Source organism: Cupressus sempervirens, chromosome 5 (genome assembly GCF_028749045.1).
Source record: "Cupressus sempervirens isolate cs-2001-9-10 chromosome 5, ASM2874904v1, whole genome shotgun sequence".
NCBI classification, from domain to species: domain Eukaryota; kingdom Viridiplantae; phylum Streptophyta; class Pinopsida; order Cupressales; family Cupressaceae; genus Cupressus; species Cupressus sempervirens.
Genome location: NC_143122.1, coordinates 935,085,299 through 935,098,494, shown reverse-complemented (window position 1 = coordinate 935,098,494; position 13,196 = coordinate 935,085,299). Strand labels below are relative to the sequence as shown.

The window sequence follows — 13,196 nt, the reverse complement described above, 5'->3', positions numbered from 1 at the left end:
CTTGTATGCATATTTGCTGGTTACGAAATCGATTAAAGTTCTGGAATTTATATCAAATATTGGTTTACTGTTCAATTTAAATTTGTAAGTTTTATATCAAGTGTTTTTAGTAAATATATTCGGAAAGGGATATTACATTCAGTGGCACTCTATTAAACAATAATATGAGCCATGTCATGAAGGGACATGACCCTACGTGGCAATACCGTGTTTTGTATTTACTTTGTTCAATATAAAATTATACTATAATATTGTGTCAATTTTTTTTGGGTATTAGGTAAGTCTGTTGTGTAGCGCTAGTTTATTGTGTTTAAATCTAAGAAAAATTTACATTGGGTTGTGTTTAATATTTAATCAAATTTTATAGTGTTTAATTTAATAAATTTTTATATTGTGTAGTGTGTTTAATATTTATTACCTTAATAATCTGTTTATTAAATTTATACTTGCAACTTGTAAGTGTATACTAGTAATTATTAAATATTTAGTAAACAAAATTGAAGTTTTATTATATTAATGAATTTAATTTATAATTATATCACTAAATATTTAATGCACAGTAAGTTACCAAATATAAATTTTATAAATTAATAAATACAATATGGAATTTTCTTAAATTAATGAATACCATTTTAAAATTATTTTTAGTCATTAAATTATACATGTTCGTATTGCTTTTAAAATTGTTGCAAATTACGTTTGATCTCAGACTTATTTAATATTTGATTGTTTATTCTTATATTGTCAATACCTATAGAAGATGTCTACTGATCCCAGGAGCAAAACAAGAAGATGCCAGATGTATCCATTGCCTTAAGCATATGACTTTGGGCGTAAGCCCATTGAAATACCATCTTGCAAAGATTCTATGCAATAATATTGCACGGTGTGATAAATGTCTAAAAGAGGCTACAAAAGAGACTTTGACAAGCCTTCAAACATTTGCACAAAAGAAGGTAGCAAAAAAGAGGACATTCGAGGCCATGACAGCCCCAATGGGGAATTTTAGTTTTATAGGATCACAGGTAGGTGCATAGGCTTCTTCTTCCATTGGGCCACAAATATGAGGATTGAGAAGTGTGGGTAGGTTTTTAACAAACTCTTGGGTTCCACATAACACTCCTGGTGCTCAACCCGATTTACTAGGCATTGCATGGAACAAAGAGATGCATGAGAAGACAAGGGTGGCAGTTGCAAGATTTTGGTTCTACAATGATATTCCTTTCAATGCTTTATGTAATCCATATTGGGATCAAGTGATCACTTTGATTTCTTTATTTGGAAAGGGATTCAAGCCCCCAACTCATTATGAGGCGAGTGGGTTGTTGTTAGATGATGAGGTAAAGACCATTCATCAGCTTGTGGAAGAGCAAAGAAAAGTTTGGTAGCAAAGAGGGCTGCACTATTATATCTAATGGGTGGACAAATGGCAGGAATAAGCCACTCATCAACTTTGGAGTTGCTTCAAGGGGACAATTTTTATTTTTAAAATCAGTCGATGCCTCTGATCAAGTAAAAAATGTAGAAAATTTGTGCAACATGTTGGATGAGGTGGTATTGGCTAATGTCATCTAGATTGTGGTAGTGGCTAATGTCCTTTAGGACCTAGGGAAACTTAGTTGTGGGGAGAAGGTGGTTGAAGATGGAAGGAATATTGAAAAGTACATCTACAGTCATACATGGGTGTCGAGTCTTATGAGAGAACGCACTGGTGGTAAGGATCTTGTACGAGCAGGGGTTGCATGTTTTGCTAATAATTTTCTCAACTTGCAAAACATATTGGAAACATTGAACGACTTGAGGTGTATGTTTTTGATTGTGAAATGGCTAGAGAGTCCTTTTGCCAAGAAGCTTGAAGCAGAGAAGGTTTTGAAGGTTTTGTTTGATGCTAGATTTAGCAAGATACTGGAGGAGATCATCAACATAAATTTTGAAGTCTTAATTGATGATCTATTATTTAATTTTAAAATATTGCAATACACTGATTTTTGTATAATTTTTTATGTCTAGGTGTCAGCATTGTTGGTGAAGGTTCTACAAATTGTGTATGACAATAAAAACCCCATCCCATGGCGTTTTTATATGAGGTCGTGGATAGGGCCAAAGAGGCCATTCAACACTTGCATAGGTCAAATGAGACCAAATATAGATCCATATGGAACATAATCGATTTTAGGTGGAATGAGCAGCTCCACCAACATATTCATGCAACTGCCTACTACTTGAACCCCAAGTTCTATTTCTCCAACAAATTTAGAACAGATGTAGAGGTTCAAATTGGTTCGGACACATATATTCAGAGATTGATTGTTGATTTGGACCTCTGAGAGCTCATACTTTATGAGTTGTAGAGCTACAAGTGGGAAGAGGGGTGATTGTTTTCTTCTCCTCACTGCAAATGCAGGAGATACACCTTGCAACGAGGTAAAGAGAACATTTGTTACTTTTATCATACCATTTCTTTCGCTCATGATGTTAATTGGAAGCTTCACCATATTATATATGTCTTTTTTTAATCCTTGTAGATTTGCAGTGGGAAGATTATGGTGCCACAACGCCTAATCTTCAAAAGTTTGCCATCCAAATTTTATCGCAGCCTTGTAGTGCTTTTGGTTGTGAGAGGAATTAGAGTAGTTTTGAGAATGTACACACAAAGAAATGCAATAGGTTGACTCAAAAGCACTTAAATAACTTGGTTTATGTGTGGTACAACCTTCGTTTGCATGAAAAGAAGGTAGAAGGGCAAGTTTCATATGAAGCACTTGACATGGATGACATTGATCCATATTCAATAGATTAGATTGCTCCTCTTGATGTTGAGGATGTAAATGTGCATGTGGGTGATCGCCATTGATATGTTTCTAAAGTAGTAGTGGGCATGAACGATCATACCATAGTATAGAGGTTTAATTCCTTGTCTCCAAAGGGTAATTCCTTCTTGGTCTTGAATGGTAGTCATGGCTTTTGCTTGTTTGTGATCTCTTGAAGGTCTTGAAGTGTAGTCATGGCGATGCCTGCTGCTGTGTTTGTCACTTCATTTTCATCAATAAAGTTATCCATCCATACACATGATCAAGCACATACACATACATGAGACTTCAAGCAACAATTGTTTAAACATTTTCAAGCGTTCATCAAGGTCAAGCATTTCCTTCTTGCATCAAGCTGGTAGTGGAGTTTGGCTTCTAAGGAGGAGATCTATCATCCAAAAGCATTCATATTCTTCTATTCTTGTTCACAAGGTTTTGACTTCTATGATCTTCTTTTGGTTTCTTTGGGTCAAGGCTATTACATTTGTATACTCGATCACATATTAAATTCAATTGCATCTACAAAGGTAATTGTATCTTTTATTTAATGTATTCAGTCCTACTACATGCTAGCATTTCCTTTATCACCACTTTACATTTCAATTTCAAGGTTGATTCCTCTATCTAAGGCTTGACCAAGGACAACCCTCGTCAAACCAAAACAAAATCAAGTTTTTTTTGTGTGTAGGCACATAATATCAAAATTGCGACCACAAATCTAGAAACTACTTGTTGAAACATTTATAAAGAAGTTCACTGATGAGCAACTAGCTGAGTTTGATATGGAGGCAGATGATTGGGATGCGGAAGTGGCAGCACGTGAGGAGGAACATGTGCATGGACATCCATCAGAGGCTTCTGTTGAGACTAAGGCACTTGTTGAGGATGTTGCGACCGCAACTAGTTCAACACCACCCACACAAAAACAACAATCTCTTTTGAGCTTTACTAACTCAATTTATGATTTCTACTTAAAGTTTTCATTGATACTAAAACTTGAATTTAATATTTATTCAAAAGTTGTAGTTTTATGGAGCTTGACTTTTATATGTAGTGAACTTATTTTTATTCAGATGTACTTATTTTTTGGTATATGATTCTATCACTATGTTAATCAACTAAGTGTTAGTAGCTATGAATTGCTATCTAACTCAAAACTTTGATTAATATATGGCAAATATCTCAAATCATTATATGTTTTACAATTTTGGTGTGTGTGCGTTTTTAAGAATGTTAGCCGACTGGATGGTTCCGGCGGTATTTTGTATTCTGTAGCCGACGGTCCGGCGGTGTTTCTGTAGCCGACGGTCCGGCAGTGTTTCTGTATTCTGTAGCCGACGGCCTGGCAGTGTTTCGGTATTCTGTAGCTGACGGTCTGGCGGTAAATAGTTTGTAACGGATAGAATAATTGTGGCCGACGGACTCCTTCGGGAAGGTTCGGCAGTAGTATTTATATCCCGTGTGGGATCATTGTAAAGCATCATTCATCTACTATTGCGAATATAATTCTGCTATTCTGCTATTATTGTCTGTATGTGTTGACTTCTTTACCTGTACGGTAAACAAAGAATATTTTATTAAATTGTATATTTTCAAATGTTTGATAGAAGTGCCGATTTATTGCTGAACTTTTCGCCGAGTTTTTGCCGATTCCAAGATTTGCAATTATTTTTGGGTCGGCTGAGATATTGCCGAAACTGAGTTTTTCAACTATGATCTTAATCATTGGCAATCGATCATTTGAGGGCTCGACACAATGTAACTTGATAAATAAATAATATTATTTATTAATATTATTGTGTTAATAACACATTATTTAATATTATATTAAAATTATATTATATGGATTTATTTATAATAATGATAATCATTGATTATCATTTATTATATCTTTATATATTATTATTATTTTATATTGTAATCTATCATATTAATTATTATTTTTATTATATCTTTATATATTATTATTATTTTATATTGTAATCTATCATATTAATTATTATTTATTATTAAATCTTTATATGGTAGAGTTTTAGATGATTTCATTTATGTTGATGTTGTAATTTTGTGTCTTAGAGACTTAACAAAATTGTTGTGGACAATTACCAATGGCTTCAAGCAAAGGAACATGACAGCAGCAGTCTCTGATATTATTTTAATGCCTAACATAGAGGAACAGCAGTTCTTTATTATGCCTGGCTAGCAGTTAATGTTTGAAGCTGATACAAGAATGAAAGGGCAGTGTTGGAAATCACAGGGCATATATTTGCTTCAATATGCAATAAGCATTCTAGCAGTGATTCCCAAATCTAGTAGAGATATGCAATCAGACGCTGAACTAGCCATGTCAGTATCCAGCTTCAAGCAAATATGATTTTAGCGGGCTTCAATAGTTTCCACTGCTTAGTATGTTGTCATTGATGTCAAAGGTTGATGATCAAGTTTGTATAAATCTCAAAAGAATTACTCAAAGTAATAGAAAATTGGTTGAGCTATTTGGTCGTTTGGTTGAGCTGTTTGAGGTTCATGAGCTGCCTTGTTGTCTACTTCAGTTGCTGCCTTGTTGTCATCATTGTGTTTTCTAAGGGTCAATGAAATGTTCCCAATAAGATATTGCTTAGTTTGCTCTTTTTCCTTACTCCAGATTCAGGAAGTAATGCTGTCTTTATTTATTTACACAACTGTCGTAGGGTTTCCTTTTAAAGAAGATAGAAGACATCAATTATAGATATATAAATTAATTCCGAGGCCAGAAATAAAGAATTTTTGGGAAGGACGTATACACCTCACACCAATCCTTAGGATCTTCCCGAAACAGTGTCCATGATTCCAAATGGACATACTGCAAGGAATAAAGAAGTAGTAGCAGTCATATGGTGATCATACTCTTCTATCTGAGATTTTAATCATGATACTGACAGCCGCTTCTGCTATGTTTCAGTTCCCATCTCGATGAGACAGCACATGAACTTTGAATGATTCATGCTCGATTGCATGGAATCCTCCAGAAACTTCATTCTCCATTTTGATATCCATGATGGACTTATCATTGATGTTAAAGTCATTATTTCAATCACAGATTTCCCCCGCTAACTACAAGTGTCAATAAATTCCAACACCCTGTTCATTAATTATCTGAACCATATGCTCCCAATATTTCCCGTAGTTGATCCGATAATAACAATATTAAATAAGAGAAGGAAGCATATATTAATTCTTGTTTGATTGGCTGTTCTTGTAATGCATAGGATCATGCGATATGGTCACCAATGGATAGCCCGAATGGGGATTTTTCAATTGTGCATCGTAGAGTTAACATATTGAAATGATTGAAGAATACCAAAACAATTTATCGTTGAAGCAGTATCCCAAACTTATTACAATTGGCTTATTGGCATGTCATCTCTCCCACCCTAATACGAATAATCATTCTGCCCTGGAAAAACTAGCGTCTACTGTATTATTTGCATTGATTTAATCTACTTATATATACATTAAGATATTTTTATTATAATTTATCTCATTTATCTATTTGTCTTTATTTGTTATAAATAGGTTTTTAAGCGGGAGACATGACAGTTGATTTCTTTGAAATTAAAAAATGGCAGCTCATTTAAAGATTCCTTTCTTTCTTATAAAAGAGGGGCATGATAATATTGGCGCATGACTGGGTGGTGGAACTAAATGGAGTTGACGTTTCAATAAATGGTGTAACTTTTTTGAAAGGACTTGAGCTATCAGTATGGTGTGTAAAGGAATTGCATTTTATTATAATGCATACCATGAAGAAGGAAATGAAGAAGTGCCGGGTGAGAAAAATATTGGGTGCAATTAATTGAAGCTGTGGTTTTTATAAGGGATGGCATAAAAGACACGATGTATTATTAATACTGCTGGCAGAGTTATTCATTCTTCATTGAACTGAGTGTATTGTTGGAGTCGTGTGTTTCAGATTATCTGGCAGTGCGTATGAAGAAATGTTTCCTCTGAAGAGAGATGAGTTTGAGTGACTTGGAATACATATTCAAAACAGAGTGTCATGATTTATATAAAAGGATTCTTGCATATTAACTGCTGTGGAAGAAGTCTGTATTTCAAGCTAACAACAATACAGCAGTGACTGTATTTTTAAGTGAAGCTTTGAATGTTTATTACCATATAGCTGGGCGTTTTTATGGAGTGTGTATGTGCTGTTGAAAGTACAATGAAAATTGGAGTCTCGAAAAGTTTTCATAAGATGTATATTGAGGTGGGTTGTCTCAGTCTGGCTTTCCTACTAGAGTCTGTGTGCTTCTTTTAGTGAATTTTTTTTTTAAGGCGTCAAGGTTGTGTGAAGTATTCTACATGATATAGGATTCTGGGCTGTGTGAGGTGTTGAATGGAGCTGTATGTCTTTCTGGAGGGAAGGAATTTTTTGATGAGTAGTCTTCTTGAATATATATGAGCTGTACGTGGGTTGCTGTGAAAAAACAATAGGGCTTTGTGAATCACTGTGGTTATCGGCTGGACAATTTCAAAGATATTGCATGATGACTGAGGACTATATGAGGATATAGTGATTTGACACTTTGCTTCAGATTAGTGGATGAGGTTTATAAGGCAGGGACTGAAGGAGCTGCATACGTAACCGAGTTGTGATGATATAGAGCTTAACAGAATTGTGATGATACAGAGCTTAGCATGATGGAGCAGTTGAGTTTGATGATGGAGTTGAGCATGTAATGCTGTATATTTATCTGGTGATTTAGTGGAGTGCTGGTAATAAAAGGATAAGATTGGTGTGGAGTTGTGGTCTTAGTTCAGTGTATTTTTGAGTGTTGGTGCTCTCTAATTGAGGTTGGTACCTCATCTGTTTGGAGTTGGTGTTTTGAGGAGGGTTGGAGCTTTTTAATTGTGGTTGGTGCCTCAGTTGACTGAAATGAGTGGTTCAGTTGATCGGGGTTGGTGCTCTCTGTAGGTTGGTACTTGCTTTTGTAATTTGGGTTGGAGCCTATGCCCAGTTGGTTAATGAAAGTTTTGCCTGCCATGGTCTTTTACCGAAAGGGTTTTCCACAAGAAATTTGGTGTGTTGTGTCTTGATGGTTGCTCTTATTATGTTTTATATAGTTTAAGCTTTTAAAAGTTAAATGTTCTGAAATACTGATTCACCGTGAGTATTTCTTGTGTGCTATTCATCCACAACAAAGATTTCGTGCAGCCAAATTTAGAAGCATTGAAACCTGATATTATTAATCAAATACATTTTGAGTTCAATAATATCGAACCATATCCCCCTTCCATACTTTATTCCTAATAATTAAACCCACGGAAAATAATATTACTCTTTTGATAATAAATCAACTGCCTTATTACCCCCGACAAATATTTCACTTCAATATATTTAATTTTTCCCCTGACATAGTATTGGGATCCACAAATATTTTGCCACAATAATTTTTTCCTTAATTCTCAAAATAGAAGCAAATATTTTTTTCTAAAACAATCCTCACAAATTTGTTTCTAATGGAGACTTCACGAATTTGCTCAATTGTTAATTCCATCACAAATCCACCCTTAGGAAGAGCTAGGTTTCTTCCAACTCCCACGTTGATTTTTTGGAGGCTTTCGTCCTCAGAAATCTGCTTAATGCAAAGCTTCACATAAGTTATCAAAACCAAAAACCATGTCTTGCTTTCTCCATCTAACCTCCTTGTAAAGAACTCCAAGAAGCATCTGGAATATTAGGACGACTTAGGTGACTTCAATTTAATCTTATTTAAACTTTATTTAATAAAGTGACACTTTATACTATTTTATTATTATTTAATTAATTTAAATAAAATAAAATAATCATTTCTTTTGACAACTTAATAAAAATCAATTTAATTAATTGTCACCTAAAAAACTGGGGATATTACAATGTCACTAAACATAGCCCAAAGCATTATGAAACTGTTTTTTGGAATACTTTTGTCTTATGGATGAAGTGTTAATCCATTAAACTGAAATGATAATTGATTGATATTCAATACTAAACAAGTAGAGGAATACTCCTTTAAATAAGCAATTACAAGATCAATTTACAACGGAAATGATTGAGAACTAAAGGCATAATTAAAATTTCCTAAACGAACTGGCTTACTGAAATAGAAAGTTTGGTAACTAAACCTACTAAACAACTTAAATGAGCATTATACACGAAATAATATAATAATATAAACTAAGAGAAAGCAATTTTTGGTTGCTTTTATGTTTTGGGTTTGAGCTTATAATTATATGCTTTAGGTCAGTGCAAGAGTATATCTTTACTATTTAATACAAATGGCTGGAATAGATTATTAGAGGACTTACTTCCTTGGGTTCCTTGTTTTGCAGGTATTTACATGACGTGATCTACATTACATGTTTTGTTCAATTAGGATCAATAATTTCAGATAAATTTTGGTATGCATATCTAGTGGTAAGTATCACACAGCCTTGGAGGTTGCATCATGTCATATTGTGCCACATTTTCTGTATTTTTTTTTGGTAAAGGATGCATTATATAATGATACCCCACTATCTTGAAATGATAATCTATTGAAATTCAATAAGTAATTACACAAGAGGTGAAAGCTCCTTAAATAAGGAAATACAAAGACAATGTCTATAAAAAACCAATTGTTGACCTAGAACTGAAATAGAAATATACTAAACTATCTAGTTGTCTAGATACATTGACTTAAATGACCATTATGAGGTAAATAATACAATATTATTTAAATATGTCCAAGTGATCATGGAGAACATAAAATTGTTTAAAGCATTTTTGATTTATGAATGGAGTTTGATTTCTATGAGCTAATAAATTTATTTTTTGACTTGCCATTACCTGTCAACTGTATCCGAACATCTAGTTCCCCAAACCTTTCTCTGATCTCCTTTAATTCGTTTACATCTAATCTTTAAATCTAAAATACTATGGTTCCATCCAGCTGCTGGGGTTTTTATGAAACACAATAATGAATTAGATTTTATATTTGAAAATTAGATGTGAATCGAACACTTTATCATATTACAACTCAAAATATGCATCGAAATCGAATAATAACTTATAAGTAATTCTTTTCTTGAAGAAGTGTTTGGGTATCTGGCATAGTTACACTGCCCTAGGAGACGGGGGGATGGGGGGACAAGTTTCCGAGATGGGGGGACAGAGGGACCTTGATTTGGGGACGGCGGGGGGACAGCGGCGGGGGACGGGGGGGTGGCGAAGGGAGCAGGGGTGTATGTACTATACATATGATACTTAAAATGCTAGTTATGAAAAGATGTACTACAATTATACAATATAAGATACATAGATGTAAAAAACATTGAACATTGCACTGAAGTTTTCAACTAGAATGTCATGATTCATGATCAAATAAGTTATAACAAACAAACAATGAACATTGAACATTGAACATCAAAAAATATTCGAAATAATAAATATTAGTCTATATATCAGTCTTCAGATCAATAGTACGAGTATCTAGATTCTACTATCTAATAGTAATCAATGATCATATGAGTCATGACTCATGACATAAAGATGATTACAATTAAGTATCATGTACCATGAACCATGATATCAAAATAAGTATATAATGCAAACAAAAACTACAAGTCTCCAAGAGTCCAAATCAAAATGCCAAATCAATGATCAATGATCAATGATCATCCCCTGGAGGTTGAAACTCATCACCACTGGAACTATCAGTCTCTCCAAGATCAAGAGCTGAAAAGGGAACACCAACTAGCCCTGTGGTTGGATCTAAAGCATCCTCCTTATCAATCTGCGATGGCTCCTCAGGCTCTACATCCCATCGTGATGCTGGGCTTTCCTTGTACACACTTGTGGTGCGGTCATTGATACGCAACACATTGTGTACAGCCACTAGCTTCTCTGCTCTTTGAGAGGTAAGTCTATTCCTCTTAAGAGAGTGGATGAAGCTATATGTAGACCAATTCCTCTCAGAAGCTGAGGAACTAGAAACCTGAGATGAAAAATAATTGGCTAATGTAAGACTCGGGAATTAGATGTTGAACAATGATCATTGAACAATAAACAATGAAAAGTTAAAAGTTGAGGAACTAAGTACCTGGGACAGCAAACGAATAACTAGTGTGGTGGTTGTAGATTTCGGTCCATAAGCTGACCACCACAAAATGGGATCCTCTTGTGCCATAGTCTTGATATCCGCCTTTGCCGCTTGTTTGTAACCCCTAAGAGTAGCAAATTTGGTCCACTCAATGCGAACCTTAGCTGCTGTCTTAGGGTCATACATCCTGTCTATGCACTTGAAGAACCCTTCCTTCACCTGAAAAAATTTAAAAAGTACAAATTATTAGCAAATAGAAGAATCAAGATACTAGTAATGTGAATGATTTTAATTCATAAAATGATAAGAATCTAAGTCTTAAAGTGTTATATAATAATAATAATATAAATCACCTCATCATCGTGAAGTGGTGTAACTCTACCAGGCCTAGTCATGTACCACCTCGGATTCAATGCATATGCAGCCATGTGTAAGGGTGTGTTAAGTTTGTCCCATCTACGCTGAATAATAGGCCGAATGTGATCATTGTAGAAGGCTAATGTGGGGTCCTTCTCTCGCACAACTACCCTCATCTGCCCAAGCATAGAATCAATGCACTCATACACCTCTCTAAGTGTGGGTGCATCCCCATCTCCATACCTGATCACCTCAAAGACTGGCCTAATAATAGAAACAATGTATTTTGCATCGCTCCAAAATACATCACTCTTAACTATATCCTTCACCCTTATCCCCTGCTCTGACCTGGAACCATCCCACCTATTCCATTCATTTGTCATAACCATTAGTTGCAGTGGCTCCTGCAAATCAAGCATTCTCTCCAAGAGAATGAAATAGGATGCATATCGTGTCTCAACTGGCTTCAAAAACTCCTTGTTGGCGAAGCTCCTAAATAGTGCATGTGAGGTGTGGTGGTTGCAGATATACATCTGCACATCTCTAGCATCACTCACCACTCCCTTTATCCAACTAATCTTCTCCATGTCTTTTAGAGCATTGTTCATAGCATGCACACAACAAGGAGTCCACCAAATATGCCGATATGTGGCCTCAATAAGCCTCCCTGCAGCTCTGCACACATGAGCTGCATCTGTCACTACTTGGACCACATTTTGTGGCCCAATCTCCTCAATGGCTTCCCGAAGAATCTGAAACTGAAAATCAGCATCTTTTCGATGCCCCGAACAATCAACCGCCCTAAGAAAGAATGGGCCCTCTGTACATGTGACTATGACATTGATGAGTGGACGGTGTCTAATGTCCGTCCACCCATCCATGACAACGCTACACCCCGATTCCTCCCAAACAGCCCTCATGGTCTCCATGGACTCACCAATCTTGGCATACTCATCATCCAAGATTTTAGTCCTCAATTTGTGCTCACCTGGTGGCACATATGATGGTAATCCCACCTTCGCTACTTTCTGAAATGCCTCCTTAAAATAAGGAGACCGAGCAATGTGAAGTGGAACGCCATTGGCAAATAACATTCTCCCAATGTATGCATCTAACTTCTCTCTCGTCTGGGCTGCAAACAATTCTGCTATAGGGTTGTTGTCACTAGACTGTGCCCTGCGTTTCCCCTTGCTCGTCTCAGCTGCTGCTACACCTATAGAGCTATAAGTAGAGGAAGGTACGGAGGCTGCCCCTGGCAATGAAGTAGATGAAGCTCTATGCTGTGGTCTAGAAGAAGACATGCGTCGGTGTTGTTGCCCCTGTATTTGTTGCTCATGCACCTCCTGTACAGTCTGAATCTGTTGCCTACCAGCCAAAGTAGTAGGCACTGGAAGGCCCAAGTCCTCTGGAACTCCCCAAAGCTTGTTGAATTCAATTCTAATCTTCAAGTTTGTGGATTCACCCAAAAACTTACATGGTTGGACACCTTTACCTGTCCAAAAGAGGAAATGTGCATTCACTCTAGTGATGCTACCACACCAATCTTCACCACAAATATTGCATCTCCACTTTCTTGTGCCAACTGTTCCTTGTCCGCTTGTTATTCTAGTGGCAAATTGTTTTAAAGGAGATTTTCGATCAAACTTACCCCTAGCCCACTGTGCCAAAGCTGGGGAGGGGCAATCAGTAGATGGAGTACCAGATAGTATAAAACCAGTACCCATGGAAGTGGAACTAGTTTGGGCCCCTTGCTGATTTGGCCCAACCGGAATCGCAATGTCACTCTCATGGTCACCCCTCTCAACAGTGTTATCATCATCCTCAACCCCAACCTCAGGCTCAGGCTCATATTCTGATTCACTGCCACTATTTGAATGAAATTCCATCTCATCATCACTATGAGTATTCATTGTGACACTGCATTTCA

At 36.0% G+C, this 13,196-nt stretch overlaps 1 protein-coding gene across 4 annotated transcripts in view; it reads left to right on the top strand.

Annotated features, from left to right (window-relative positions):
* Positions 1–13,196, top strand: part of LOC149559019 (uncharacterized) — a 71,560-nt gene that overhangs the window by 50,413 nt on the left and 7,951 nt on the right. For 3 of the 4 annotated variants that reach the window (XM_089832972.1, XM_089832974.1, XM_089832973.1), the window contains one exon: positions 9,165–9,249. The exons of the other annotated variant lie outside the window; for it this stretch is intronic. In XM_089832972.1, the coding sequence (XP_089689098.1) occupies positions 9,165–9,249 (85 nt within the window). The remainder of the gene's footprint in view (positions 1–9,164; positions 9,250–13,196) is intronic. 4 annotated transcript variants of the gene reach the window in all.